This window comes from Palaemon carinicauda, chromosome 7 (genome assembly GCF_036898095.1).
Source record: "Palaemon carinicauda isolate YSFRI2023 chromosome 7, ASM3689809v2, whole genome shotgun sequence".
NCBI classification, from domain to species: Eukaryota; Metazoa; Arthropoda; class Malacostraca; order Decapoda; family Palaemonidae; genus Palaemon; species Palaemon carinicauda.
Window position 1 is genome coordinate 40,818,336 of NC_090731.1, and position 25,947 is coordinate 40,844,282.

Sequence of the window (25,947 nt, forward strand, 5' to 3'; positions counted from 1 at the left end):
CTTAGCTTCTTAGGCACCATGATTATAGGTAAAATAAAAAAGGAAATGTGAGAAAAGGAAGAAAATAAGCACTGTTAATAACTGACCGAACAGAGGACAACCACACGATACAAACAAGAATAGAGAACAGAGCACTCATCGCTCAATGGCGTCCCTCCCACGTGCTACCATCTACCGGCGTAAACAAGATCTACATCGGATGGTGGAGCATGACTACGGGTGTCGAGACAAAAATTTGATTGAATTTTCGGATATTGGAACAATCGTATGTAAAGACAGTCGTATGTAGAGGTTCCACTGTATTACTTTCTGCTGAAATGACGAGCTATTAAGATTTAGCAAGGGTTAACTGCCCATACCGCTAGTTAGCGAGGGGTAGGGGCAGTAGCTTGCTACCGCTCCCACTCACACACCAGTGATTTAGCTCACTTTTGGGCGCAGTTCTTATTTTATGTTTGTTCCCCTGGTGGTCTCCTTTACCTTCGTGGACTAGATGTTCCTCCCGAGGAAGTTTTTTGTTACATAATTTATTGTATTTTTCCTCAGTTAGCGATACAATTCTTCTTCGTTCGACTAAAAGAGCCAACGAAACAGAGCTGTTCTGTACCTTCCTTGTGAATCTGCTGTCACTGCCGAACCTCAGAGGACGTCATCACGGACATCATCTCTTGGGCAGCTCCTGATCAGCACTTCATCTTCGAGGAACTAGCTCCGGCTACGCTTTTTCAGGCAGCGCTCTTGTTAGATCATCTTAGAGTGCTACCAGGAGGTTTGCCTCCAGAGGTTGAACTACTTTCCCTTCCGAGGGAAAGTTTTCCTCCCCAGGTGTGAGGCTGTTTCTCCCTTCTGAGGGAGAACTTCCTGCGTCTTCTTCATCACTTCATCGACTCCGACTGCTGTTGCTGTCTTCGCCTAGACTACGCTTCTCCCTTGCTGAGTCTCTCTTCCTTCGGGGGCGGAGCATAGTCTTAGGCAAGTCTCTCCCGCGAATTGATCACCTCTCTCGTTCGCGAAAGGGGCCACTCATAGAGACTCCTCTTTTGAGGATTGCTACTGCTGAAGGTCAGCTTGCTGGTCCACCGGCCCTCATGGGCGTCATCTGTTTCTAGACCTTCTCCTGACGACGCTGCAGCTAGTCCTCGGACTTCGGTCCTGGACTCTGATCGTTCGCAATCTCCATCGGTGGATGATCGCCCTTCCAAAGGGCACATACCAGTTCTTGATCATCCTAGCAGCTGACCTGCCGACCTACCAGCGCAACCTCGCCAGACAGAACAACACTTGCAAGCTTGCCAGCCAACCTACGATCGCCGGCGCAACAGAGCTCACCGAAACCTCAGCGTGCGCCACAAGCAACTTCGATCTCCTGCTTGCCCAACAATCTATGCGCGCCCTCCTGCGCGTTGTCGCCATCGTTGTCCTGCGCGACAGCTCTCTCCTGCGCGCCATCACTCTTCCTCCCACGTCAGCAGTCTTCTGCACGAGCGCGCGCGCCAGCATTCATTTGCGCGCTAGCCAGCCACCAGTCTTTCTCGGGCGCGCCGGAGCTCTTCCCTGCGTGCGCTGGCGCTTTCCTATGCGTGAGCTGTCTCCCGCGCGCTTCTGCGCATCCTAGGGAGACTGCACAACACCCTGCTCAGTGCATTACAGCGCGTCAGTGCTTTCCTGCGCACTTGCTCTTGCCAATGCGCCAGCGCTCTTCTGCGCACTTGTGCTCTCAGATCCAGCGCTCTCCTGCGCAGTTGCGTTTTCAGGTCCAATGCTCGCCAGTGTGCCAGTTCTTGCCAAAGAGCCAGCGCTCACCTGCTCACCAGCGCTTGCCTGCGCATTCACCGAAAACTAAGCACCAGCATTATCCTATGCACCATCGCTCCAGTACTCTCCTGCGCACCATGCAAGAGGTAAAAAGAATGAAAACTTTTTTACAGGTCACCATTGCCCCATTCCCCTCCCCATAAATGCATTAAAGCATGGCCGCCAGGAAAAGAGGGAAGAAGCTTCACAGAAGGGTTCAAGATCCTAAAAATTCCATCTTCCAAGAGTAATCAGATGCATCTACCATCTGTCAAGACTCCTCACAGGGAACCCTTGGTTCCTTTCTCTTCAGGAGTTTTTCCTGACAATACCACTGTCAGTAAAGACGATCTGAACGTTGCAAACGGCCTATCTTAAGCTCGCAAATCTCTAATTACCAGAACGCCGATCACTAGCTCATCTTCCACCAATGAGAAATCATCAACCGACTGATCGCTAGATCACCGTTTGCTGATCGCTAGCTCGTCGATCACCAGATCGCCAATTGCTAGCTCATATCTCTGATCATTGACATCCAGTCTCGCCAATTGCTAGCGATCTCGGATTGCTAGCGTGCCGATCGCCGATTGATAGTCGATAACCAGTCATCAGCTTGCTGATCACTAGATCACCGAGGTCAGCAAGCTGAGGTCGATAATCGAAGAAAGATGAGCTGTCTTTCTTCGATCATTGATCTCAGCTCGCTGATCTCTGACCAGCCAATTGTCAGCTTGCTTATCTTGACCAGCCAATCGTCAGCTTGCTGATCTTTAGCTCACTGATCTCTGGTCTGCGATCGATCGCTGATCATCAATGGGTCACCAATCACAAACTGACAATCATTAAACCATTCTGGTGTCTCAGGAATCTCAAGTCGATCACCAACTCATTAATCGCCAACCTTCCTTGGCTGACTGTCAGTTACCATCTTCAGCACACAGATCACCGATCATCGGAAATTCGCCGTTCGTAACCAGTTCATGTGTCAGACTTACTAGTCAACCTCTGCCCGTGGTTCCCTAGATCAGAAGGCATACAACATACTTCTCGCTACTCACTTTTTGCCATCACACCAATCCACCAAATTGATCGGCAAACGACCGACAACCCCCATCAGCGGCTTGTCGACAGGTGACTACTCACAAGCACTCTCCAACTGCACGGTAACCATGATACCCAGCCGTTAACAATTGATTAACATTCGCCAGACTGATGCTGTTGTAAGAAATAGCATCAATCCCATCAGGGCGCATGGTAGGGTTAAGCGTTGCCTTACTTCTATCAGTTAAAGGAGTTCTCTCCCAGGGAAGAATCCTTACACAGGGCATTGCGTCCCATCCTTTATGCCACGAGTCAAGACCCCAGTGTCAACAATCTCCCATGCGAAAGGATCCGCAAGGAGTTGTCCCTTTGTGTCGATGTCCACACCATGTTGGAGTTTGGACAAGGGTTAAGACCACAGGTCTTCATTTGTATGTTGGATCTTAGGGATGCATACTTCCAGGCCCAAACCATCCATCTTCTAGGAAGGATTGAAGATTCAGTCTAGAAAACAAGAAACGCCAGTTCAGGGCACTGTGCTTCGGTCTTTCCACAGCACCCATCCTGGACTCGCAGGATCGACTTCTGTCGCCTCCGTTTCAGGAAGACTGACTAACCTTAGCAGACTCAGTGGCAACCTTGCATTAGCACCGGAACTTCTGAAGTCTTTTTACCAAGATCCAGCAATCAAGGTAAACCGTTTCACTTCATCAGGCAACAAATTATCACCTGGTTTAGAAGACAGTGTTCCTACACACTTTGACAGCGGCCAAACGAGTGAAGGAACTTTATGGTCTCTCTTTCGACATCACCCAATAATGAGAAGGGTGAAAGGCAAAATTCAGTTTCGTCCCCGAGTATGTTGCCAGACAGTCTCCAGACGTGACGGATCCTAGACAAGTCTCCACTCGGTAACTGACGATCCAGTTCATCTGTTACTGTACCTGGGGTAAAGTATGAAGCTCTACATCAAGGGAATGGCAATAGCCCACCCCGGGTCCCTTCTTTTGTCATCAGCACTGGAAGAGACAAGAGGAGGATCACCAAAACATTATCTCTGCTGGATTCACAGTAACTGACGATCCAGTTCATCTGTTACTGTACCTGGGGTAAAGTATGAAGCTCTACATCAAGGGAATGGCAATAGCCCACCCCGGGTCCCTTCTTTTGTCATCAGCACTGGAAGAGACAAGAGGAGGATCACCAAAACATTATCTCTGCTGGATTCACAGTCATCAATTACGCTCTGAATCCAGATCCTCGTCCAACATGTCGACTCACGATGTCAGGGGCATAGCTATGCCCCTGGCCCTTCTAAGCAGATTACTCAGTGACACAAGTTTTACAAGCAAAGGTGTGAATGCTCCAGGTGACTTTCACCTTTCTCCTGCAAGACGTGATCCACAGGAACTCAATACGATCTCTATCGGTCCTGTGGTGGCTGCACAACAGCTGGTTGTATACCTCAAGCTCCTTATTGGACAAGTAGCAGAAGGGTGAGGGCACTGTTACCCAGTTTAGGTCTGCGTGAATGAAAAGATTTGACTGGCTCTTATTCTTTTCATCATCCTCCCCTCTCTTGGGGAAAGCAGCATCCTGGGTTCTCTGCATAAGCTGACCTCAAACCACTGCAGGTAAATCATGCTCCCTTGTGTACCTAGTATTAAGTTAATACTGTTGCGTCCCCATCCCCTGGCAAGATGGTATTGGGAAAGTCTTGGTTACAACAGTTTTTCCTACAAAAAGACTTTGAATAACTTTACCTAGACAGTCACACTTATAAATATCTCAACACACGGTTTGCGTAGGCCGCAGACCTTGCATAGCAAGGTTTTAGCGAGGTGCAGGGACTCCTTATTTTGAGTACTAACATACTCAGATAAAGATCCTCCGGGTAAAGCCAAAAGCCAGATTGGCAGGGATGTCCACCCTTCCTAATGGGTGAGTCACCCCTAAGTAAATAGCGTAAGTTTGTATTCCAGTTACGGAACAAATAACAAATTTGGAGATAATTTGTTTTTTTCCTAACGATACAAACCTTAGCTATTTATACAAACTTGCCCGCCAGCCCTATCCCCCTTGAAGTCCTACCTCTAAGCAAAGTGAGCTAAATCACCGATGTTTGAGTGGGAGCGGTAGAAAGCTACCTCCCCTATCCCCTGCTAACTAGCGGTATGGGTAGTTAACCCTCGCTAAATTTTAATGGCTCATCATTTCAGCTTTGCAGAAAGTAATACCCCTAAATAAATAGCTAAGGTTTATATCGTTAAGAAAAATAGAAATTACTGTATCTACGAATTTGTCATTTTTAAATTTGTCTCTTCTTGGAAATGCTCTACATTCCTCTCACAGGTTAGAAAGAAAGTGTAGAAGCTTAAATTCTGTAGGTTCCTACTAACAAGTTTAAAGGTTGTATGTGATGTGCTGTATAGATTTGATACTCAGATAATTGTAAGACAGGCTTCATATTGAACTGTATTTGATATAACATAATGGTGTACACTTTCATTTGCAGAAAATGAAAAAGCATTATTTGCCGAAACTCTTGCTGCTGCCAGTAACTTCCTTGCACCTTCACAGTTGAAGCTATTAAAACTCAGTCTTTCAATGCGTATTTATTCTCCAAAAATTGAAATGTATAGACAAATAGCTCTCGATAGAGAAATAACTCCAAGCCAGAAGTGTGGAGCTACAGCAGACGTTAATGGCCAGCTGACATGTGATGTAAATGAAATGAAAAAACTAGTTGAAGGAGGAGGGGGTACAAAGCCAGTGACATACGAGATTGATCATCACTTTCCCGGTGGAGAAAATTCAAAGGTAAGTAGAAAAATTGGTTAGCCAAATGCCGTGGGTTTTTATGTCTTTTCTCTTTTTCATGTGGTTCTTCCATGGTTCAGCAATTAAAAGATGAATAAGCTTGTGACTAGCTATAGGCCCCCTATAGCTAGTCACAAGCTTATTCATCTTTTAATTGCTGAACCATGGAAGAACCACATGTGAATGAAGCTTTTGATAGTGGATTCATTGGTGTATTATTTTAATGGCTCTTACCTAATGTTCATCGTGCTATATGCTTCGAAAATACAGTTTCAGCAACGAGAAGGATAATAAACAATAGTTTATTTGTGAGTTTATTAGTGAATACAGTAAACTGAATAAAACCTGAGAGTTATTACTAATAGGTTGATTAGGCAGCACCAACATTGAATCCTGAAATTCACCATGCTCTTGTTGCTCTAAGCAACAGGATTTGCTTTACTAGCTAAGGACTACCGTCCCGACAGCCCCGGGTAAGCTGATATCGTTCAGGATGGAGACAACCGACACTGTCATGCAAGCAATAAGACCGCACCAAAAGTTTAGTTGGCTATTTTGCAGCTTTGTTAAAAGAATATCCATTATAAATAACTCCAGGTTTGTATTAGTTAGGGAAAAAAGGGATTTTGACGAAGGAAAATTTATTTCTGGGGAGAGACCTGTGGCGCCTGGTGAAAAGAGTCCTTCTTATATATCTTTTCTGATAAAACCTTCCAATTGTACCAGAGAAAGATAAAAGCATGGAATGCTGAGGTTACAACCCTCGCGCGAGCACCTTTTGGGTGTCGTGTATAAAGCAAAGGTGCGTGAAATCCACTATTCACAGGTTGTCTTCCTTTTAGTTCATTCCTTCGTCAAAGGGATGGGCCGATACAAAGGCCCTAGCCAACCACCAGCGCCACACCACCCACGCCACGACGCGAGCGCCATCTGAACAACATCCTTCTGTATTGGCCATGATGGCTTGGAAAGGAAAGGGTGGGATCGTGTAAAATAAAGGGGAAGGGTTTCACCGGGCGCCACAGGTCTCTCCCCAGAAATAGATTTTTCCTTCGTCAAAATCCCTTTTCTGGGTCGACCTGTGGCGGCCGGTGAAAATGTACCAGAGAATGCCTTCCAAGCCCAACAATAACTACTAATTTAATAAGCGGAGAGAAACAACACCATGTAAAGAAAATCATATATAATTAAGGTAAGTAGGCATAAAATATAAACTAGCCACAGGACATAGTGAGAGTAAGGTTAAACAAACATGATAACAGGGAAGCCTCCGAGTATCAGAGGAAAACATGCAACAAAACTGACATGGCTAAGAATATCCCAACCTTATAACTACGGTAAACAATAATAGTTACAATCATATTAACCTAATATGTAATAAACTTAGGGCTAAAGAACCACCAAGGAAGCGGCGTCGTGGTGCGAGTGGCGGGTAGGAGGGAGAAGAAAAGAGATGGATAAAAGGAAGAACAAAAGATCACTGGGAGAGATAAGGCTCCCAGCTGCAACCGTTGGGTATTTAAGAGCCTGTAAGTTCTTTAGATAGTGGCGTTTGAAGACCATAGGAGATTTCCAACCCGTGTACTTTTTAAGGTCATCAAAGTCCATATTCTGGAAATAATTGATGGAGGTAGCTACCGACCGGATATCATGAGCATGGGGAAATGATCCCGGATTGGCTTGTTTAATGAAGTATAGGATCTATTGCCTAATACCACGTATGGAAATGGTACCTCCTTGTTCTCTGATAAACAAAGGGCCAGACGATCGGGTAGCAGTCCTGGCTAAAAAGGCCCTGAGAGTGGTGACCGGACATAGAGAAGTATCTTGGAGAAGAGGAATAATCTTCCAAGGGGACCACCTATTTTGGGGGTCCTCATTCTTAGCTAGGAACGCCCTGTCTGGTGAAAGAAGTACCTCACCTGAAGGGAGGAAATCCATGTTCTCTGAGTATCGTGAGAGAAGCTAGTTCTGAGATTCTAGAACCCAAGGCCAAAGCTGTTAGAAATAAAGTCTTCCTAAGAAGAGTGATATAGGAGCAGGATTCGTTGTCCGTGTCGGAGGCCAGTTTGAGGACATCATTTAGAGACCAAGAGACCTTTTGTGGACGAACCGAAGGTCGAAGCCTAGCACATGCTTTTGGAATAGACGAGAAATAAGACTCCGCCAGGTTAATGTTAAACCCAACCAGGCAGACTCTCCTCAGAGCTGACTTAATGGTGGTTATAGTGCTAGCCTTTGTCAAATATGGACCTAAAGAAGGAGATGGCTAAATTAGGAGTCATAACCGAATGGTCTGAAGTCCTTAAGAAATCTGCTAGTTTCTTAACTGCCGAATCATATTGGCGAATCGTAGTCCCTTTTGTCTGATTCTATAAAGAGGACATTATCTGGGTCGATGTTTGCGTCCCTACGCGCCGCAAACTTCATGAAATCCACAAAGTTAGGGTTTTGGCTATCCTTGACGAATCTGACACAGTCCGAGTTTGGACCACTTGGGTCAGTTTAGGGAATGGGATCCGGAAGGGACGGAGTTTCAACTCGAGGAGGAGAGGAAACCAACTGTTCTTTGGCCAGTGAGGTGCCACTAAAGCTACTGCCCCGTTGAAGGAGCGGAGTTTGTGCAAGACTTTCAGTAGAAGATTCACTGGAGGGAATAAGAAGATCTTCTGCCAATGGTTCCAATCCAGGGTTAATGCGTCCATGGCATAAGCCTGAGGGTCCAGGTTCGGTGTCACATAACATGGGAGTTTGTGATTGAGTCGGGTCACGAATAGATCTACCTGGAGACTTGGAACCAGCCTGAGTATCCACCGGAAGGAGTGCATGTCCAGGGACCACTCCGATTCCAGTGGGCTCGTCCTGGATAATGAGTCTGCTATCACATTCTGGACGCCTGCTAGGTGAGTTGCTGACAGGAACCAGTCTTTGTCGGCTGCCAAGGTGAAGATAGTGACCAGGATCTGATTCAGGTTGGGTGATTTGGACCCCCCCTGTTGAGGCAGTGGACTACGGCCGTGCTGTCTGAGACTACTCTGATGTGGGTCGACCTCGGAGGGGAGATTCTCTTCAGGGTCAAGAACACCGCCATGGCTTCGAGAACATTGATATGGAACTGTCTCATGGCGGGTGACCAAGAGCCCTGAAACATCTGATGTTGGGAGTAACACCCCCATCCACTCAGAGACGCGTCGGTATGAATTGTCACTTGTGGAGAGGGGAACTGTAGAGGAACCAACATGGAGAGGTTCCTCCGTTCGGACCATGGTTGTAGTCTCATTTTCAAGACAGGGGATCTTCGAGGTCTTGTCTCTTAAAGGTATTGTTGCTCTCTTTCTCCAAACTCGATTGATGTCTTTGAGTTTGGCTTTTAATAGGAGATCGGTCAGTGAGGCAAATTGGAGAAGGCCGAGGATTCGTTCTAAAGCTCTTCTGGACACCTGTTTGTGTTTGAGAAAGTTCCTGACCTTGGAAGCTATCTCCCTTACCTTCTTGGGAGGAAGGGAGAGCTTGTGCTTTGAGAGGTCCCAACGGATGCCTAACCATTTGAAGTGGCTTGATGGTTGTAGGCGAGACTTCCGGAGGTTGACTTGGAAGCCCAGTTTGGCAAGAAAATGGAGTACCTTCGACGTAGCTCTGTTGCATTCCTGGTGCGACTGGGCCCAAATGAGCCAATCGTCCAGATAGGCGACGATCTGTATCCCTTGGTGTCTGAGTTGCTCGAGCACAGTCTCCCCCAGTTTCGTGAATACACTTGGGGCAATGCTGAGACCGAAGGGCATGACTTTGAATGCAAAGGCTCTCTTGCCGAGACGGAAGCCTAGGTAAGGAGAGAAGTTTCGAGCTACTGGGACATGATAATAGGCGTCGGTAAGATCGATAGAGGTGGTGACGGCCCCACGGGGAAGTAAGGTCCGTACCTGAGAGATAGTCAGCATACGGAACTTGTCGCAAAGGATGTAAGAGTTGAGCTTCGACAAGTCCAGAACTACCCTCAACGCCGACGAGTCTTTCTTCGGGACTGTAAACAGGCGGCCTTGGAATTTCAGGGATCGAACCCGTTTGATTGCTTTCTTCTTGAGTAACTCCGCGGTGTACTCTTCCAGGATGGGAGTGGGTCTCTGGAAGAAGGTCACTGGTGGAGGAGGGGATCCCTGTGACCATTTCCAACCCAAGCCCCTGGATATTATGCTGTGAGCCCATGGACTGAAGGTCCAATGGTCCCGGAAGTGATAAAGTCTCCCTCCTACCGGCATCACATCTCATTGGGAGGGAGTGAACTTAGGGCCCCTCCCTCCACGGGAACCCCTTGCTCTAGGCCCGCCGCGTTGGCGGAACTGTCCTCTACCTCTGAAACTGCCTCTTTGGTATCCACGAAAGGAACCGGAGGATTCGTAGGCAGGGTTGTATGCAGGTGAGGGCATCCAAGAGGGGTTGGGCTGTGTACCAGGGGGAGCAGCGAGGTAGACTACCTGCTGAGGAGGCGCCTGTTGTCGAGAAGTCGAGGCCGCGGATGACTGTGGGGACGAGGTACCCCGGGCCGTCTTGTAAGGACTAAATCCTCTGCTTCTTCTTGAAGAACGTGTGTCTCTGGGGTTCGAACCTCTTTTTGGCTGAGAGACCCCACCTTACCTGCAAATTCTGGTTTGCCCTTGCTGCGTCCTGAAGAACCTTATCCACCTCGGTCTGAGGGAAGAGGGTCTTACCCCAGCAGGAGGACGCTATCAGCCTGTTCGGCTCATGCCTGATGGTGGCCTCCGACAGAACGAACTTCCTTCAACTAACCCGAGCTGACCAGAAGTCATGGAGGTCTATTTGGTAGGACAGCAGCTGGTTCTTTGTAAAAATCTGATTCATACAACCCCTACCTCTTCTAAAACCACCTTGTATTTCTAAGATTGCATTCTCTGTTTTATCCTTGATCCTATTAATCATTACTCTACCATACACTTTTCCAACTACGCTTAACAAACTAATACCTCTTAAATTACAACACTCATGCACATCTCCTTTACCCTTATATAGTGGTACAATACATGCACAAACCCAATCTACTGGTACCATTGACAACACAAAACACATTAAACAATCTCACCAACCATTCAAGTACAGTCACACCCCCTTCTTTCAACATCTCAGCTCTCACACCATCCATACCAGATGCTTTTCCTACTCTCGTTTCATCTAGTGCTCTCCTCACTTCATCTATTGTAATCTCTCTCTCATTCTCATCTTCCATCACTGGCACCTCAACACCTGGCACAGCAATTATATCTCCCTCCCTATTATCCTCAACATTGAGTAAACTTTCAAAATATTTTGCCCATCTTTTCCTTGCCTCCTCTCCTTTTAACAACTTTCCATTTCCATCTTTCACTGTCTCTTCAGTTCTTGAGCCAGCCTTCCTTACTCTCTTCACTTCTTTCCAAAACTTCTTATTCTCTTCATGTGAATGAAGATTTATTTTCATGTTACTATTGTTCTTAAACTTCTCTTGTAGTTTTTCCTTATTTCCTTTCCTCACAGGGCTATTTTCCCTTTTGGCTTATAGCATCCTGCTTTTCCAACTAGTGTTGTAGCTTAGCAAATAATAATAATAATGATAATAATACTATGCTAATAATGATAATAATAGTTATAATAATAATATCACCAGACCAAAACCATTGAAAAGTGGTCGATTGCCTCGTTCCTCCCTTGGTATTGATGCTCTTTTCAGATGAATCCAAAGAAGGGTGGCTGCCCACATGCTGCACCACACCATCTCCGGCCGATGGTCTGAATCAGAAAGGTATCAGCGCATAAATCTCTTTAAGTTCCTGGCTGGGCACTCCGTGGTATTGATGAACGACAATACTACGATAGTAGTTATCTAAACAAGCAATGCGGTACCTTTTTGCAGCCACTGTGTCATCTAGCAGTAGAGATACTCAGATGGGCAGAAGACAACTCTGTGACCCTATCTGTGGGCTTCATTTCAGGCAAGCAGAATGTGCTAGCAGACAATCTGAGCAGAGCAACTCAGATAGTGGGCTTCGAATGGTTTTTGAATCATCTAGTAGCCAACAAAGTCCTGACTTTTCAGTGTTCCCTGACTGTGGATCTATTTGCTATGGCCCTAAACTTCAGTCTCCCGAGGTACTGTTCCCTAATCCAGGATCCCAGGCTCTCTGGCAAGATGCATTCCAACAACGGTGGGAGAAACTGGACGTGTACGCCTTTCCCCCATTTTGTCTGATGGGAAAAGTCCTCAGTCAGGTCAGAGTAAGCAAGAACTTGCTAATGACTCTATTATCTCCACTATGGCATCAAGCAAAATGGTTCCTGGACCTTCTGCAACTCCTCATGGAGATTCCGAGGGCGCTCCCTCCACGTCACGACCTCCACAAATTACCCGATGCCAAGATCTACCACAAGACCGTAACTTCGCTTAATCTTTATGCCCGGAGACTGTCCAGCAGCACCTCACGCAGAAAGACTTTTTGCAACAAGTTGCAAATAGAGTGTCTGAAGACCTTAGACGCTCCACAGCATCAGTTAATCAGGTGAAGTGGTCTATCTTCTGTGGTTGGTGTCGTGGAAGGGGTATCTCTCCCCTCGATGCTTCTGTTTCAATAAAAGCAGAGTTCCTGGTGTACCTCCAGGAAGAAATGTTTCTCTCGGTTTCAGCAGTCAAAGGCTACCACTCAGCTTTGAGTCTTGCTTTTAAACTGAAAGGAGTAGATATTTCCTCCTCGTTAGAACTTTCCTTACTCATGTGGAGTTAATGAGATTACTTGTCCCTAGTCAGAACTTGGACTTCCTCCTTGGAACATGGTTTGGCTCCTTCATTCTCTAAAGGATCCTCCCTACGAATCATTATGCTGGGCAACAGATCGTCACCTTACTGGGAAGATGGTATTCCTACTCACTTTGGTTTTCGGCCAAGAGTGTTAGGGAACTACACGGTTTATCCTCTGACGTATCCTACTTAAGGAGATGGGAAGAAGTACTACTCAGCTTCATCTCTGAGTTCATTGCTAAGACTCAAAATCTGGGTGCACTGGACTCTAGGATTGGTCCATTCCGGATAGAGAGTCTTCGTTCTGTAACCGAAGATCCAGACTGCCTGGTACTTTTCCTAGTGAGAAGTCTGAGGTGTTACCCTAAAAGAACGGCAGCAACTCGCCCCTGTGTTTCAGCACTTTGTCAGCATGGGGAAGATCAAGAAGAGGGTCACAAGGAATACCATTTCCTCCTGGATCCGGAAAGTCATTGAGTTTGCACTCAATCCAGACCCTCCTTCCAAATGACCCAGAACTCATGACATCATGGGTATTGCAACATCCTGACATTCAAGAAAAGCTACTCTGCGGCGCAGATACTGCAAGCAGGCGTGTGGAAGCATCACACGACCTTCACCAACCACTACTTGCAAAAAGTAACCCACAGGATCATGGATACGTTTTCCATTGGTCCTTTGGTGACTGCACATAAAGTGATCTAAACACCTCAAATAGCTGAGGGTTGAGGGCTGAGGTAACCTGGGTTAGTGTGGGGTGAATGAGTAAGAATGACTGGTTCCTTTCTTCCTTTCACCTTCTTCCCCCTCCCCTCCAACCCTTGGGGAATTCAGCACCACAGCACCCAGCACAGCTGACCTCACCTCTCTGCAGGTAAAATTCACTTCCCTTGTGTATTCAAAGTATAGAAATAATACTTGTTGTGTCCCCTATACCTCTTCGAGGCAGGGCGTAGGGTAAAGTCTGAGGACTGGTATCTTTGGCTAGAGTTCCTACGTTGAAGACCAGCCGCATTGTTAGTATCACAAATACACAGCTTCTGCAGGCTGCTAATATTGTAATGTATTGCACAATATTTTAGCGAGGGCAGGGTTCTTATCACTTTGATCACATGTCAAAGTAGAGAGAACCCTAGGTCTATTACCAAGGCCAGTTGGTAAGGACTTCTTCCCTCCTAAGAGTGAGTCACCCCTATAAAAAGCAAAGGGTTTGTATTTGTTCAGGAACTAATGACAAATTTGTAAGTAATTTGTATTTTTCTTAACATACAAATCTGGAACTATTTATACAAATTGGCCCGTTATCTCTGTCCCACTAGAAGTCCTGCTAGAAAGGAAAGTGGTTGCTCAGCCCAGGTGTGTATGAGTGGGATAGCTGATACCCTCACCCCCACCTGCTAACTAGCCGTTGGGGCGGTTATCCCTCACTAACATTATCATGGCTCATCTTTCAGCTACGCCGAAAGTATACATACAGTGAACCCTCGATACTTCGCGGTTCGACAATCGCGGATTCACCACTTCGCGGGGTTTTTCCATAACCCATACTGTATATATATACATATCGCGGATTTTCCGGAAAATTCGAAAATACCGCGAAATCTGAAGACAACCAAATACGATATTTTGTTACCTGTAATTCCATTAATACTGTAATTAGTAATATCTGCTCTTACTGATTGTTCATTGCATTACATATGATATATAATTCAGCACAGAAAGAAATAAAACACGAAAAGAGAATGTGATCATACGATAATGTACTGTACAGGGAACCCTCGCTACTTCGCGGTTCGACCATCGCGGATTCACCACTTCGCGGATTTTTTTCATAACCCATGTATATACATATATCGCGGATTTTCCGGAAATATCGAAAATACCGCGATGTGACCGATGGTGCGAGATTGGAAAAAGTAAGGAAAATTGAATCATGATTGATTTTCAATATAAATGAAACTTTGAGGAGCAACAAAGATATCATTTGTTAGAGAGATAGAGAGGGGTAAAGAATGGGAGGTAGTGAAAAGTAGCCCACAGAGAGAGAGAGAGAGAGAGAGAGAGAGAGAGAGAGAGAGAGAGAGAGAGAGAGAGAGAGAGAGAGAGAGAGAGAGATAGGTAGAGAGAGAGAGAGAGTAGAGAGAGAGAGAGAGAGAGAGAGAGAGAGAGAGGGTTTAAATGTAATAAACAAAAAAATTTGATAGGTTATAACACATTGGTGCTTATGTAATATCAACTGTATACTGTAGACGGTTTGAATAAGTTAAGAAATGGTATAAACGATACTTTGTTAGTGTATTCGTACACACTCAAGAGCGGCAGCTAGATGACAGCTGATCTAATCACAGCCAAAAGTAAAACAGAAAGAAGTCAACAATACTCGATTTTTAAAACACACCCGAAATTTAAAAACAAAAGTACACGCTTTCTTAATGTGCAATTAACTATTTAAAGAGTGGCAATTTTCTAGAATAAAATGATATTTCCCAAAAAATAGTGGTTTGCTGATGAAATCGGATGCCGTATTTTTAGCTATGATTGAAATGGATGTAGACTCGGCCTAATTTTTTCGTTTCGTATTTAATTGACACTAAGAAAACTAATTTTAGTTTCTTCATCTAAATGTAAGTATTGTATAACACGAAGAGAGAGAGAGAGAGAGAGAGAGAGAGAGAGAGAGAGAGAGAGAGAGAGAGAGAGAGAGAGAGAGAGATGAATCAGCTGTTGTAATCAAATGGCGTGTTTTTGTTTCATGAGAATTTCATCGCCACGACTATAACAACATCATACTGTACTGAACTTTACAGTATTATACAGACTACTGTAATATGATAAAGTAAAATATTTGTAGTCAATTTTATATGAAATGGGGCTATTTTTTTTGTTTAAAATTTACATTTACGTATGTAAAACAACTCTCTCTCTCTCTCTCTCTCTCGTAGATTGTTTTCCTGCTTTGCTACGTATGTATGATTTTATATAGATACGGTAAATAATATTTGTAATAACATATTTTATAAAAGCTTTTACTGTAATATCATTATTTATCACTTTCATCATGCGCGTTGAATTCCTTAGTTTGTTTACTGAGCGTACTAAACGACGGCGTCATAAAGAAAAACATTTCATTTGGAAGTCCTAAGAAAAATTAAGTAAAACATTAGTAATAACCAAATCAACATACTGTACTGAATAATCAATATAATCGATGCACAAACTAACCTATACACAGATGTGTAAATGCGTTTGTTTCTTCATTCTAATCAGAGATAAACGTAAACAAAACATTGGTTGCCATTTTTTATCGTGTTTTTTGGCGTGTTTAGGAAACGCATGATATAAAGTTGCCTTTAATATTTGTGCCTGTTTTAGTTTAGGGTACGTTAGTACATGCATTAAGTGTTCTGTACATTAAAGGGTAGTTTGTTAACAGTACTACGTACAAGGGAAGGTTTTAAAAGTCTGAATATACATGTTAAATAAATAGGTAAATATGGTGTCACTACTTCGCGGATTTTCACCTATCGCGGCCGGGTCTGGAACCTATCTACCGCGATAAACGAGGGCTCACTGTATACAGTATGTAGTAAAATTAAATCGAACATAAAACGCAAATCAGATGCAGTCATACAATACGTATTAGAATGGTGTACAGTAAGGCTGCTGTTGACTACTACTGTTGACTACTACTGTACGTACAGTACTACAAATGTAATGGATGTGCTTCTTTTCCATGAATCTTTTGTATGTATACGTACGTAATACTGCATCCAATAATATTCTTTGTTGCAAAAATCACATTTCGAATAAGCGTACGAGAGAGAGAGAGATAGAGAGAGAGAGACACACACACACATCCTACAACAAAAGCGTAAAATAGCGTACGTAAAGCTGTATTATTATTATTGTTATTATTATTATTATTGTTGTTGTTAATAAAATTATTATTGTTATTATTATTATCATTATTATTATTACAGTACTGTACTGTATTATTATCATTATTTATTATTATTACGGTATTACTTAATCTACGTACGTTCGGTATGCGCGGGGCATCTTCTATGAGTTGGTAACCTACGCATCATAGTACTGTAAGACGGGTTGTGATTGGTTCAAGCGCTGATAGATGACGAATCAGAACTCAAGTTTTGTTATCTAGCCTGTGATTGGTGTTTTGCCATCATCTCCTACCCGCAGCATCTAGGTTCTCGCGGGGCTGGATCGTCCACTCTCTGTTACCGCGTATCGCTGAGTAGACGTTCTTATGTGTGTGAATCTGTGCTGTGTGCGACTTTTTTAAGTTGAACTTTTTGTTAAATCCCACTGTAATGGCTCCCAAGCGTTCTGCTTCTCTTAAGGCTGGTAGTGAGCCTAAACGCCACCGAAGGATGATGACGATAGCTGAGAAGGTTACGCTTCTCGACATGTTAAAAGATGGTAGAAGTTACGCGGCCGCTGGCCGCCATTTTGGCATCAACGAATCTACTGTTCGCTATATCAAGAAGGACGAGGCGAACATTAGAAAGACGGCTGCAATCACCTTTAGCAGATCAGCGAAGCGAGTCGTTACAACGCGTAATAAAACGATCGTACGCATGGAAGGTGCTTTAGTTGTGTGGATTGCCGACTGCCGGAAGAAGAACATAGCGTTGGATACGAACACCATCCAAACAAAGGCTTTGAGCTTATATGAGAATTTTGCTGCAAAGGAACCTAAAGACGACGACGGCAACCATGCTGAAGATGATGATGATGCAGATGATCCTCAACCAGGGACATCCACTGATTCCCAGCCTCAGAAACGTTTTTCCGCCAGCAAAGGATGGTTCGCGAAGTTTCAGAAACGCTTCGCCCTGAAAAGCGTTTCCCTGCATGGGGAGTCTGCTTCCGCTGACACTGCCGCTGCTGAAACTTACGTGAACCAGATGTTCAAGAATATTATCGCCGAAGGTGGATACAAGCCGGAACAAGTCTTTAATATGGATGAGACCGGCTTGTTTTGGAAGAGAATGCCGTCGCGAACTTTCCTGTTCAAAGAGGAAGCCAAAGCCTCTGGCTTTAAAGCATTCAAGGATCGCGTTACCCTCGTGATGTGTGGCAATGCTGCTGGATTTTTGCTAAAGCCGGGGCTTATTTATAAGTCGAAAAATCTTCGTGCTTTGAAAAATAAAAATAAGAATCTCCTTCCCGTGTACTGGATGCATAATCAAAAAGCATGGATTACGAAGATGCTGACCTCCAACTGGTTCCATCAGTGTTTTATCCCGCAAGTCAGCAAATATCTCTTAGAGAAGGGCTTGCCATTCAAGATCCTTCTCCTTATGGATAACGCTGGTGGACACGCAACTGACCTGTCGCATGAGGGCATTCAGGTTGAGTTCCTGCCCCCCAACACCACGTCATTAATTCAACCGATGGACCAGGGGGTTATCAGGGCGTTCAAGGCCCTCTACACGAAGAACACCTTGGCGGACCTCGTTGCGTGTGTGGATGCTGCCCAAGATGATGAGGATGAAGATTTTAACTTGAAGGCGTACTGGCGGCAGTACACCATAGCCACGTGCCTGCAGAATATTCAGAAGACACTTCAAGAGATGAAACCTGCAACCGTGAATGCGAGCTGGAAGAAGTTGTGGCCCGATATTGTTTATGACGACAAGGGATTTACAGTACTCCGTCGGAAATCCAACACTCTGCAATACGCAAATCTGTGCAGTTGGCTGCCATAATTGGAGATGACGGGTTTGGCGACATGACGACTGAAGACGTCGACGAGTTGTTGGACTGCCATTCCCAGCCCCTAACTGACGCAGACCTCGAAGACCTGACGAAATCGGCAAGCGAAGAAGAGAGTGAAACCCAGGAAGAGACCCAAGAAAATGTCGAAGAAACGGGCTTAACATTAGAACGGCTTGCCAAGGCCTGCAACCATACGAAGGAGTTGAAAGAAATGTTGCAAGAGTGGGACGAGGATATGGTTCGCTCGATGCAATTCTGCAACAAGGTCGATGAAGACATGACTCCCTACAAAATGCTCTTGGATCGAAAAAAGAAGCAGCGGCAACAACTTCCGATCACAATGTTCTTCCAGCCTCGCAAAAAAGAGCCAGTTCCTCCTGCTAGTACGCCTTCGGAAGAAATTGAAGAAGTTGAAGAGGTGTCCCAGGAAAAGACACCTCCGTCTGAAGAGACGTAAAATACTACCTGGCTGCACAGTAGAACACATCATCAGCTTCATCATCATCATTTCTACTGTGCAGCAAATTCATCGCCATCATCATTCAAGTTTTTCTTCAACTTCTTTCGTGGTGAGTACAGTAACAATCTTTATTTTTTACTTTAATATTCTTACTGTACATTCTAAAACTGTATTTGTGCCTGTTTTATAGTTTAGTACTGTACGTACTGTATGCATTAAGTTAAAGGGAAGGTTTTAAAAGTCTATATGTTGTAACCTATCATATTTTTTTTGTTTAAAATTTACATTTACGTACGTAAAACAATCTCTCTCTCTCTCTCTCTCTCTCTCTCTCTCTCTCTCTCTCAAATTGTTTTCCTGCTTTGCTAAGTACAATACTGTATGTGCTGTACAGTACTGTATGATTTTATATAGATACGGTAAATTATATTTGTAAGGTAACATATTTTGTAAATGCTTTTACTGTAAATACTGTACTGTATCATTATTTATCACTATCATCATGCGCTTTAAATGCCTTGTTTGTTCTGAGCGTGGTTGTTTACTGAGCGTACAGTACTTTACGACGCCGTCGTTTCAGGCGGCGTCATAAAGAAAAACATTTCATTTGGAAGTCCTAAGAAAAATACGTAAACTAAAACATTGGTAATAAAAAAATCAACATACAGTACTGTATAATCAATATAATCGATGCAAAAACTAACCTATACATATATGTGTACACTAAATGAGTTTGTTTCTTCATTATGATCAGAGATGAACGTAAACAAAACATTGGTTGCCATTTTTTATCGTGCTTTTTAGGTGTTTAGGAAACGCATGATATAAAATCGCCTTTAATATTTGTGCCTGTTTTAGTTTAGGGTGCTGTAGTACATGCATTAAGTGTTCTGTACATTAAAGGGTGGTTTGTTAACAGTACTACGTACAAGGGAAGGTTTTAAAAGTCTGAATATACATGTTAAATAAATAGGTAAATATGATGTCACTACTTCGCGGATTTTCACCTATCGCGCCCGCGTCTGGAACCTATCTACCGCGATAAACGAGGGTTCACTGTACATACATACATATACCAAGGCACTTCCCCCAAATTTTGGGGGTAGCCAACATCAAACAAATGAAACAAAAAAAGGGACCTCTCCTCTCTACGTTCCTCCCAGCCTGACAAGGGACTCAACCGAGTTCGGCTGGTACTGCTAGAGTACCACAGTCCACCCTCCCCCATTATCCACAACAGAAGAAGCTTCATAACACTGAATCCCCTACTGCTGCTACCTCCGCGGTCATCTGAGGCAATGGAGGAAGCAGCAGGGCCTACCGGAACTGCGTCACAATCGCTTGCCATTCATTCCTATTTCTAGTACGCTCTCTTGCCTCTCTCGCATCTATCCTCCTATCACCCAGAGCTTTCTTCACTCCATCCATCCACCCAAACCTTAGCCTTCCTCTTGTACTTTTCCCATCGACTCTTGCATTCATCACCTTCTTTAGCAGACAGCCATTTTCCATTCTCTCAACATGGCCAAACCACCTCAACACATTCATATCCACTCTAGCTGCTAACTAATTTCTTACATCCGTTCTCACCCTCACCACTTCGTTCCTAACCCTACCTACGCGAGATACACCAGCCATACTCCTTAGACACTTCGTCTCAAACACATTTAATTTCTGTCTCTCTGTCACTTTCATTCCCCACAAGTCCGATCCATACATCACAGTTGGTACAATCACTTTCTCATACAGAACTCTTTACATTCATGCCCAACCCTCTATTTTTTACTACTCCCTTAACTGTCCCCAACACTTTGCACCCTTCATTCACTTTCTGACGTACATCTGCTTCCACTCCACCATTTGCTGCAACAACAGACCCCAAGTACTTGAACTGATCCACCTCCTCAAGTAACTTCCCATTCAACATGACATTCAACCTTGCACCACCTTCCCTTCTCGTACATCTCATAACCTTACTCTTACCCACATTAACTCTCAACTTCCTTCTCTCACACACCCTTCCAAATTCTGTCACTAATCAGCCAGGCTTCTCTTCCACGTCTGCAACCAGTACAGCATCATCCGCAAACAACAATTGATTTACCTCCCATTCACGGTCATCCTCTTCTACCAGTTTCGATCCTCGTCCAAGTACTCGAGCATTCACCCCTCTCACCACTCTATCAACATACAAGTTAAACAACCATGGCGACATCACACATCCCTGTCTCAGCCCCACTCTCACCGGAAACCAATCGCTCACTTCATTTCCTATCCTAACACATGCTTTACTACCTTTATAGAAACTTTTCACTGCTTGCAACAACCTTCCAACTCCTTATAACCTCATCACATTCCACATTGCTTCCCTATGAACTCTATCATACGCTTTCTCCAGATCCATAAACGTAACATACACCTCCTTACCTTTCGCTAAATATTTCCCGCATATCTGCCTAACTATAAAAATCTGATTCTTACAACCCCTACCTCTTCCAAAACCACCCTGTACTGCTAAGATTGCATTCTCTGTTATATCATGAATCCTATTAATCAGTATTCTACCATACACTTTTCCAACTACACTCAACAAACTAATACCCCTTGAATTACAGCACTCATGCACATCTCCCTTACCCTTATATAGTGGTACAATACATGCACAAACCCAATCTACTGGTACCATTGACAAAGCAAAACACACATTAAACTATCTCACCAACCATTCAAGTACAGTCACACCCCCTTCCTTCAACATCTCAGCTCTCACACCGAAAGTATACCCCTATAAATAGTTCCAGGTTTTTATATTAGGAAATATACAAAAAATTACTTACAAATCTCTCATCTCTTTTCAAAAATTTTACACCTTAAGAACTAATATCTGTAGCAATGCTTTATATGGTTGTTGTTTACGTCAATTAGAATACTGTACAGTGCTGTACTTAGACACTCACTAGAGTTAGGATGATCAGTTGACTGAAAACTTGAAAAAAAGAACTCATATTTGTTGGTAGGAGGATTAAAGGTTTGAGGGCGATTGCAAGATGTCTAATCCTTATGATGTTGGACTAACAAATTTTTTCACTTCTGAATGCACTCTCAGGTATTTTAATGCCTCTGGTTTGTATGGTGGAGGTTTAATATACTGTACCTGTACAGTATATTTATTGATTGGAGGTTAGACTAGACCTTTTCTTCTGAAGTTATAGCGGTCCACATTCATGTCAGTATTCTGCAAGTTTGTAGTAGTGTGTTGGAAACGTCCCTGCCTGGCGATCTGCTGGACTAGGGTTCGAGCTCCACTCAAGCTGGATAGTTTCTTGTAGTGTCTGCAGCCTCACTATCCTTGTGAGGTAAGGATGCCAGGTTTTGGGAAGTCTATAGGTCTACATGTTGAGTTATCAGTAGCCATTGCCTGGTCCTTTCTGGTCCTAGCTAAGAGGAGGTGGGTGGTGCTTGGGCACTAATCATATGTACATGGTTAGTCTCTAGGGTATTGTCCTAGCTAGGGAATTGTCACTGTATCTTGCCTCTGCCCTTCATGAGTAAAAAGAAAAATAAGAATTGACTGGCAACCAAATGGATAATATCCTTGATACTACTGCTAGAGAGTGTTGGGTCATTGACAGGCCAGACAGTACTACATTGGATCCCCCTCTGGTTGCGGCTCATTTTGTCTTTGCCTGCACATACACAAAAGGTCTGGCCTATTCTTTCCACATTCTTCTCTGTCATACCCCTAACAACACTGAGATTACCAAACAAATCTTCATTGCTCAAGGGGTTAACCACTGCAATGTGATTGTTCAGTGGTTACTTTCCTCTTGGTAAGGGTAGAAGAGACTCTTTTAGCTATGGTAAGCAGCTCTTCTAGGAGAAGGACACTCCAAAACAAACTGCTGTTCTCTAGTCTTGGGTAGCATCATAGCCCCTGTACTGTGGCCTTCCACTGTCTTGGATTAGAGTTTTCTTGCTTAAGAGTACACTTGTGCATGCTATTCTGGCTTATTTCTTCTGTTTTTTGTTTTTGTTTTGTTTTGTTCATTTTATATTATGAAAGATTTAATTTAATGTTGGTACTTTTATTAGTACATATTTTATTTTGATTGTTTATTACTTCTCTTGTAGTTTTTTATTTCTTTGTTTCCTCTCCTCAATGGGGTATTTTTCCCTGTTGGAGCACTTGGGCTTATAGCATCTTGCTTTCCCAATTACGGTTATAGCTTAGCTTGTAATAATAATGATAACTAATAGCAGTACAGTTCTGGAGATTTGGGAATTGTAAAGAAGACCAGAAAGGTAGATGATCTATCATCATATAGCTTGGGTGAAAACAGAAACGTCTCTGATTGCCGGTTGTTAGAGTCCTCCCCTCCCCTTGTGCTGAACATCTGTAAACCCCTAGTGGTTAGACTCTGCATACAGACCGAAAATTTGAGAAAATTTATCCATCAGATCAACATCTGGGGTACTGACTTCAATTTTACCAAATTAACTGATTTTTGATTTATTGAAATTTACTCGTCAGGTCAATATGTTGGGCAGTAACCTATTTTTTAGTAAATTAATTGTTTTTCTATGTACTGTAATGAAATTTATCAAACTGTTCAGTATGTTGGCCAATGTCCTCAATTTTAATGAATCATTTGGTTTTTTTATCAATGAAAAATATCAATGAGGTCAACCACTATATTGTATTTTTTTTTTTTAATCCAGAAAAACTGCTTAAAATCTACAAATTAGAAATGGAACATAATATTATTAAATTTACTACTTTCATGGAAAGTTAAATTTATTATTACTTTCATTATTATTGTTTTTATAATGCAGTATTTTTATTGTTGTAACCACTGTAGCCTATGCTCTGCTCTGTTTCAGATTGGTGTGGTACTTTATGGCGAAATTGGGACACCAGAATTCCGCATATTCCATGAAGCCCTGAGTGGTCTTGTCAAGGAAGGAAAAGTGGACTATGTTTTGAGGCATAATGTCAAGGTATTGTTAACTCAAATTTTTATTTTGATATTTCGATTTAATTTTCCATACTGTATATGTCATTTCACCCTGATAAATAATTTTGTGATCAAAAGACGAGATATTTTAGAATATTGTATTTCTAATGGGAAATATGTATAAAGTTTATAATCATACAAGGAATATTTATGCTAGTTTAGTATTCTGTTCATGTAGGTCAAGACACTGATACAGTACAAAGTTGTGTCTTCTTTTTCTGTTTTTATTTGCTTGAAGGTATTCTCAGGCACATTATTCTCTTATTTCTCTACCTCTTGTTTTTTATGCGTTTATAGTTTATATATGAAATATTTAATTTAATGTTACTGTCTAGAATATTTGAAGTGTTCATTCCTTCTCTTGTAGTTTATTTCCTTATTTCCTTTTCTCACTGGGTTATTTTCCATGTTGGATCCCTCGGGCTTATAACATCTTTCTTTTCTAACTAGGGTTGTAACTTAGCTAGTAATAATAATAATAATAACCTAAAATGCAAGCTACATAGCAATGAATATAAAAAAATGCTAATGTACCCTTTCTCTACAATAATTCATAGTTCCCATGACACCACCAGATACTCTGTCATCTTATGCCTCATAACTTTCATGTCTACCAAGCTGATATGTGCTTACATTTGCTCCGGCCATTGATTTGTTCCAATTCCTTTTTTTTTCTTATTTGTGGGTATGTTTTTTTTTTTGTTCCATGAATGTTAATTAGGTAGTTCACCTAGTCCTCTAAGATAGGGGTTTGTGTTAAATGCAATTCGTAACAGTGTGTACAATGTTCTCTTTGATCCACATTTCATGTGTCCAGTGCAGGGGTAACCAAAGCTCACTTAGTACCAGATAGGATGAGTGTGTTCGATCTTTCGATAGACCAGATGATATTCTATTTACAATTCATGCTGAAGAGGGAGAAAGATAAAAAATCCGGTAAGACGCTTTAGTTTTAATAATACTAACGATAATCAAGAACCTCTCGTTGAAATTTTTGGGCTTTTTCTGGATCATGTAGGTCATGATTCTTTTACTTCTGATAATCTAGAACAGAGTAGATTAGAAATGAAAACTTTATGTCCAATTTTATGAAATCTTTGGAGTTCTCAGTTGTATGTCTCCAGTGACCCTGATTTCTTCTCCTAATTGGTTGACCATTTCTATAACCAGCTTTCCACACGGTAATTATCTTCTCAAATGTGGCTTGGGTCAGTTCATGTGAGTGTTTGTTGCCCAGGGGATCAGAAAGAGTAAACATGGTACCTGTTTGGGAGTTGACTATGCTTGATTTCAATTAAGAAATACTTTGGTTATGTTATACTGTAAAGTTTCTTGCCTTACACCTCTCCTGGCTGATAAAATGCTATGCTAAATTAGCCTAGGACATATAAGTGCGTTTCGACACTTATCCGACAGTAGCTCTTGCGTCAATTTTGGGTGATCTCCCCCAAGACATAGAAGTTGCTGAGCAAATTCTTTATACAGCTGTATCAGGCATTTCTTATCGTCTCACACCTGTTCGAATGGCACAGAATAGGCTCCAGCACCAATAATTTCTCCAGAGGATCAAGTCTCAGATTTGTAATCTAGTCCTTCATTTGTCCCATTGTTGGTAAAAAAATTTTTGAAAGGTATCCAGACAACATAGTGTGCTTTCCCATTCAAAAGTATTTCATTTCTGCATGGGGTATAGGCCACTTGGGAAGTAGACTATACCCCTCAAAAAAATATACAAGCACAAATTGTCCACTGCGTTTAGTTGAAAACTTGAGAAACAGGCTGATAAAGTTTCTGGTAAATTTTCATAGACTAAGTCTGCTTTGCTCTTTTTGCCCACCCCTTCAAGCCTTGTAGTATTGGGTTTTATTGTTTTGGTGAAGTTTCTTGTGTCCCTTCCATATCAAGATGTTTTTTTCTCTCCTTTGGTAGATCAACACAAAAGGAATACGGTCAATTTAGATTGGGTGTCTTAGACTTCAAAGTTCTTTGCCTTACAAGATAGTTTAGTCAGACTTGTTGAGATCTTTTTTTTTTGCTGACTCCTCCTGAGGAGTGCTTTATCATTTATTAACATCCTTAGACAAATATGACAATAGGTATGAACTAAAAAACTACAAATTTTATATATGTATTTTTCTTAGCTATGCAAACCTGAGTCATTTATATGGGGTTCCTTCTGGTGTCGTTTTCTATGGCCTGACAATCAAAAAGAAATCCGTAGATTACATCATGGTAACTGCTGCACATGACGCGCCCCACTTGTATCAAGTGCTTACTCACAACACTTCTGGTCA

General features: G+C 42.9%; 1 protein-coding gene across 2 annotated transcripts in view; it reads left to right on the forward strand.

Annotated features, from left to right (window-relative positions):
- Nucleotides 1-25,947, forward strand: part of Uggt (UDP-glucose-glycoprotein glucosyltransferase) — a 255,375-nt gene that overhangs the window by 53,429 nt on the left and 175,999 nt on the right. For both annotated transcript variants that reach the window (XM_068376676.1, XM_068376677.1), the window contains exons 3-4: nucleotides 5,351-5,655; nucleotides 23,520-23,636. In XM_068376676.1, coding sequence (XP_068232777.1) covers nucleotides 5,351-5,655; nucleotides 23,520-23,636 — 422 coding nt within the window. The remainder of the gene's footprint in view (nucleotides 1-5,350; nucleotides 5,656-23,519; nucleotides 23,637-25,947) is intronic.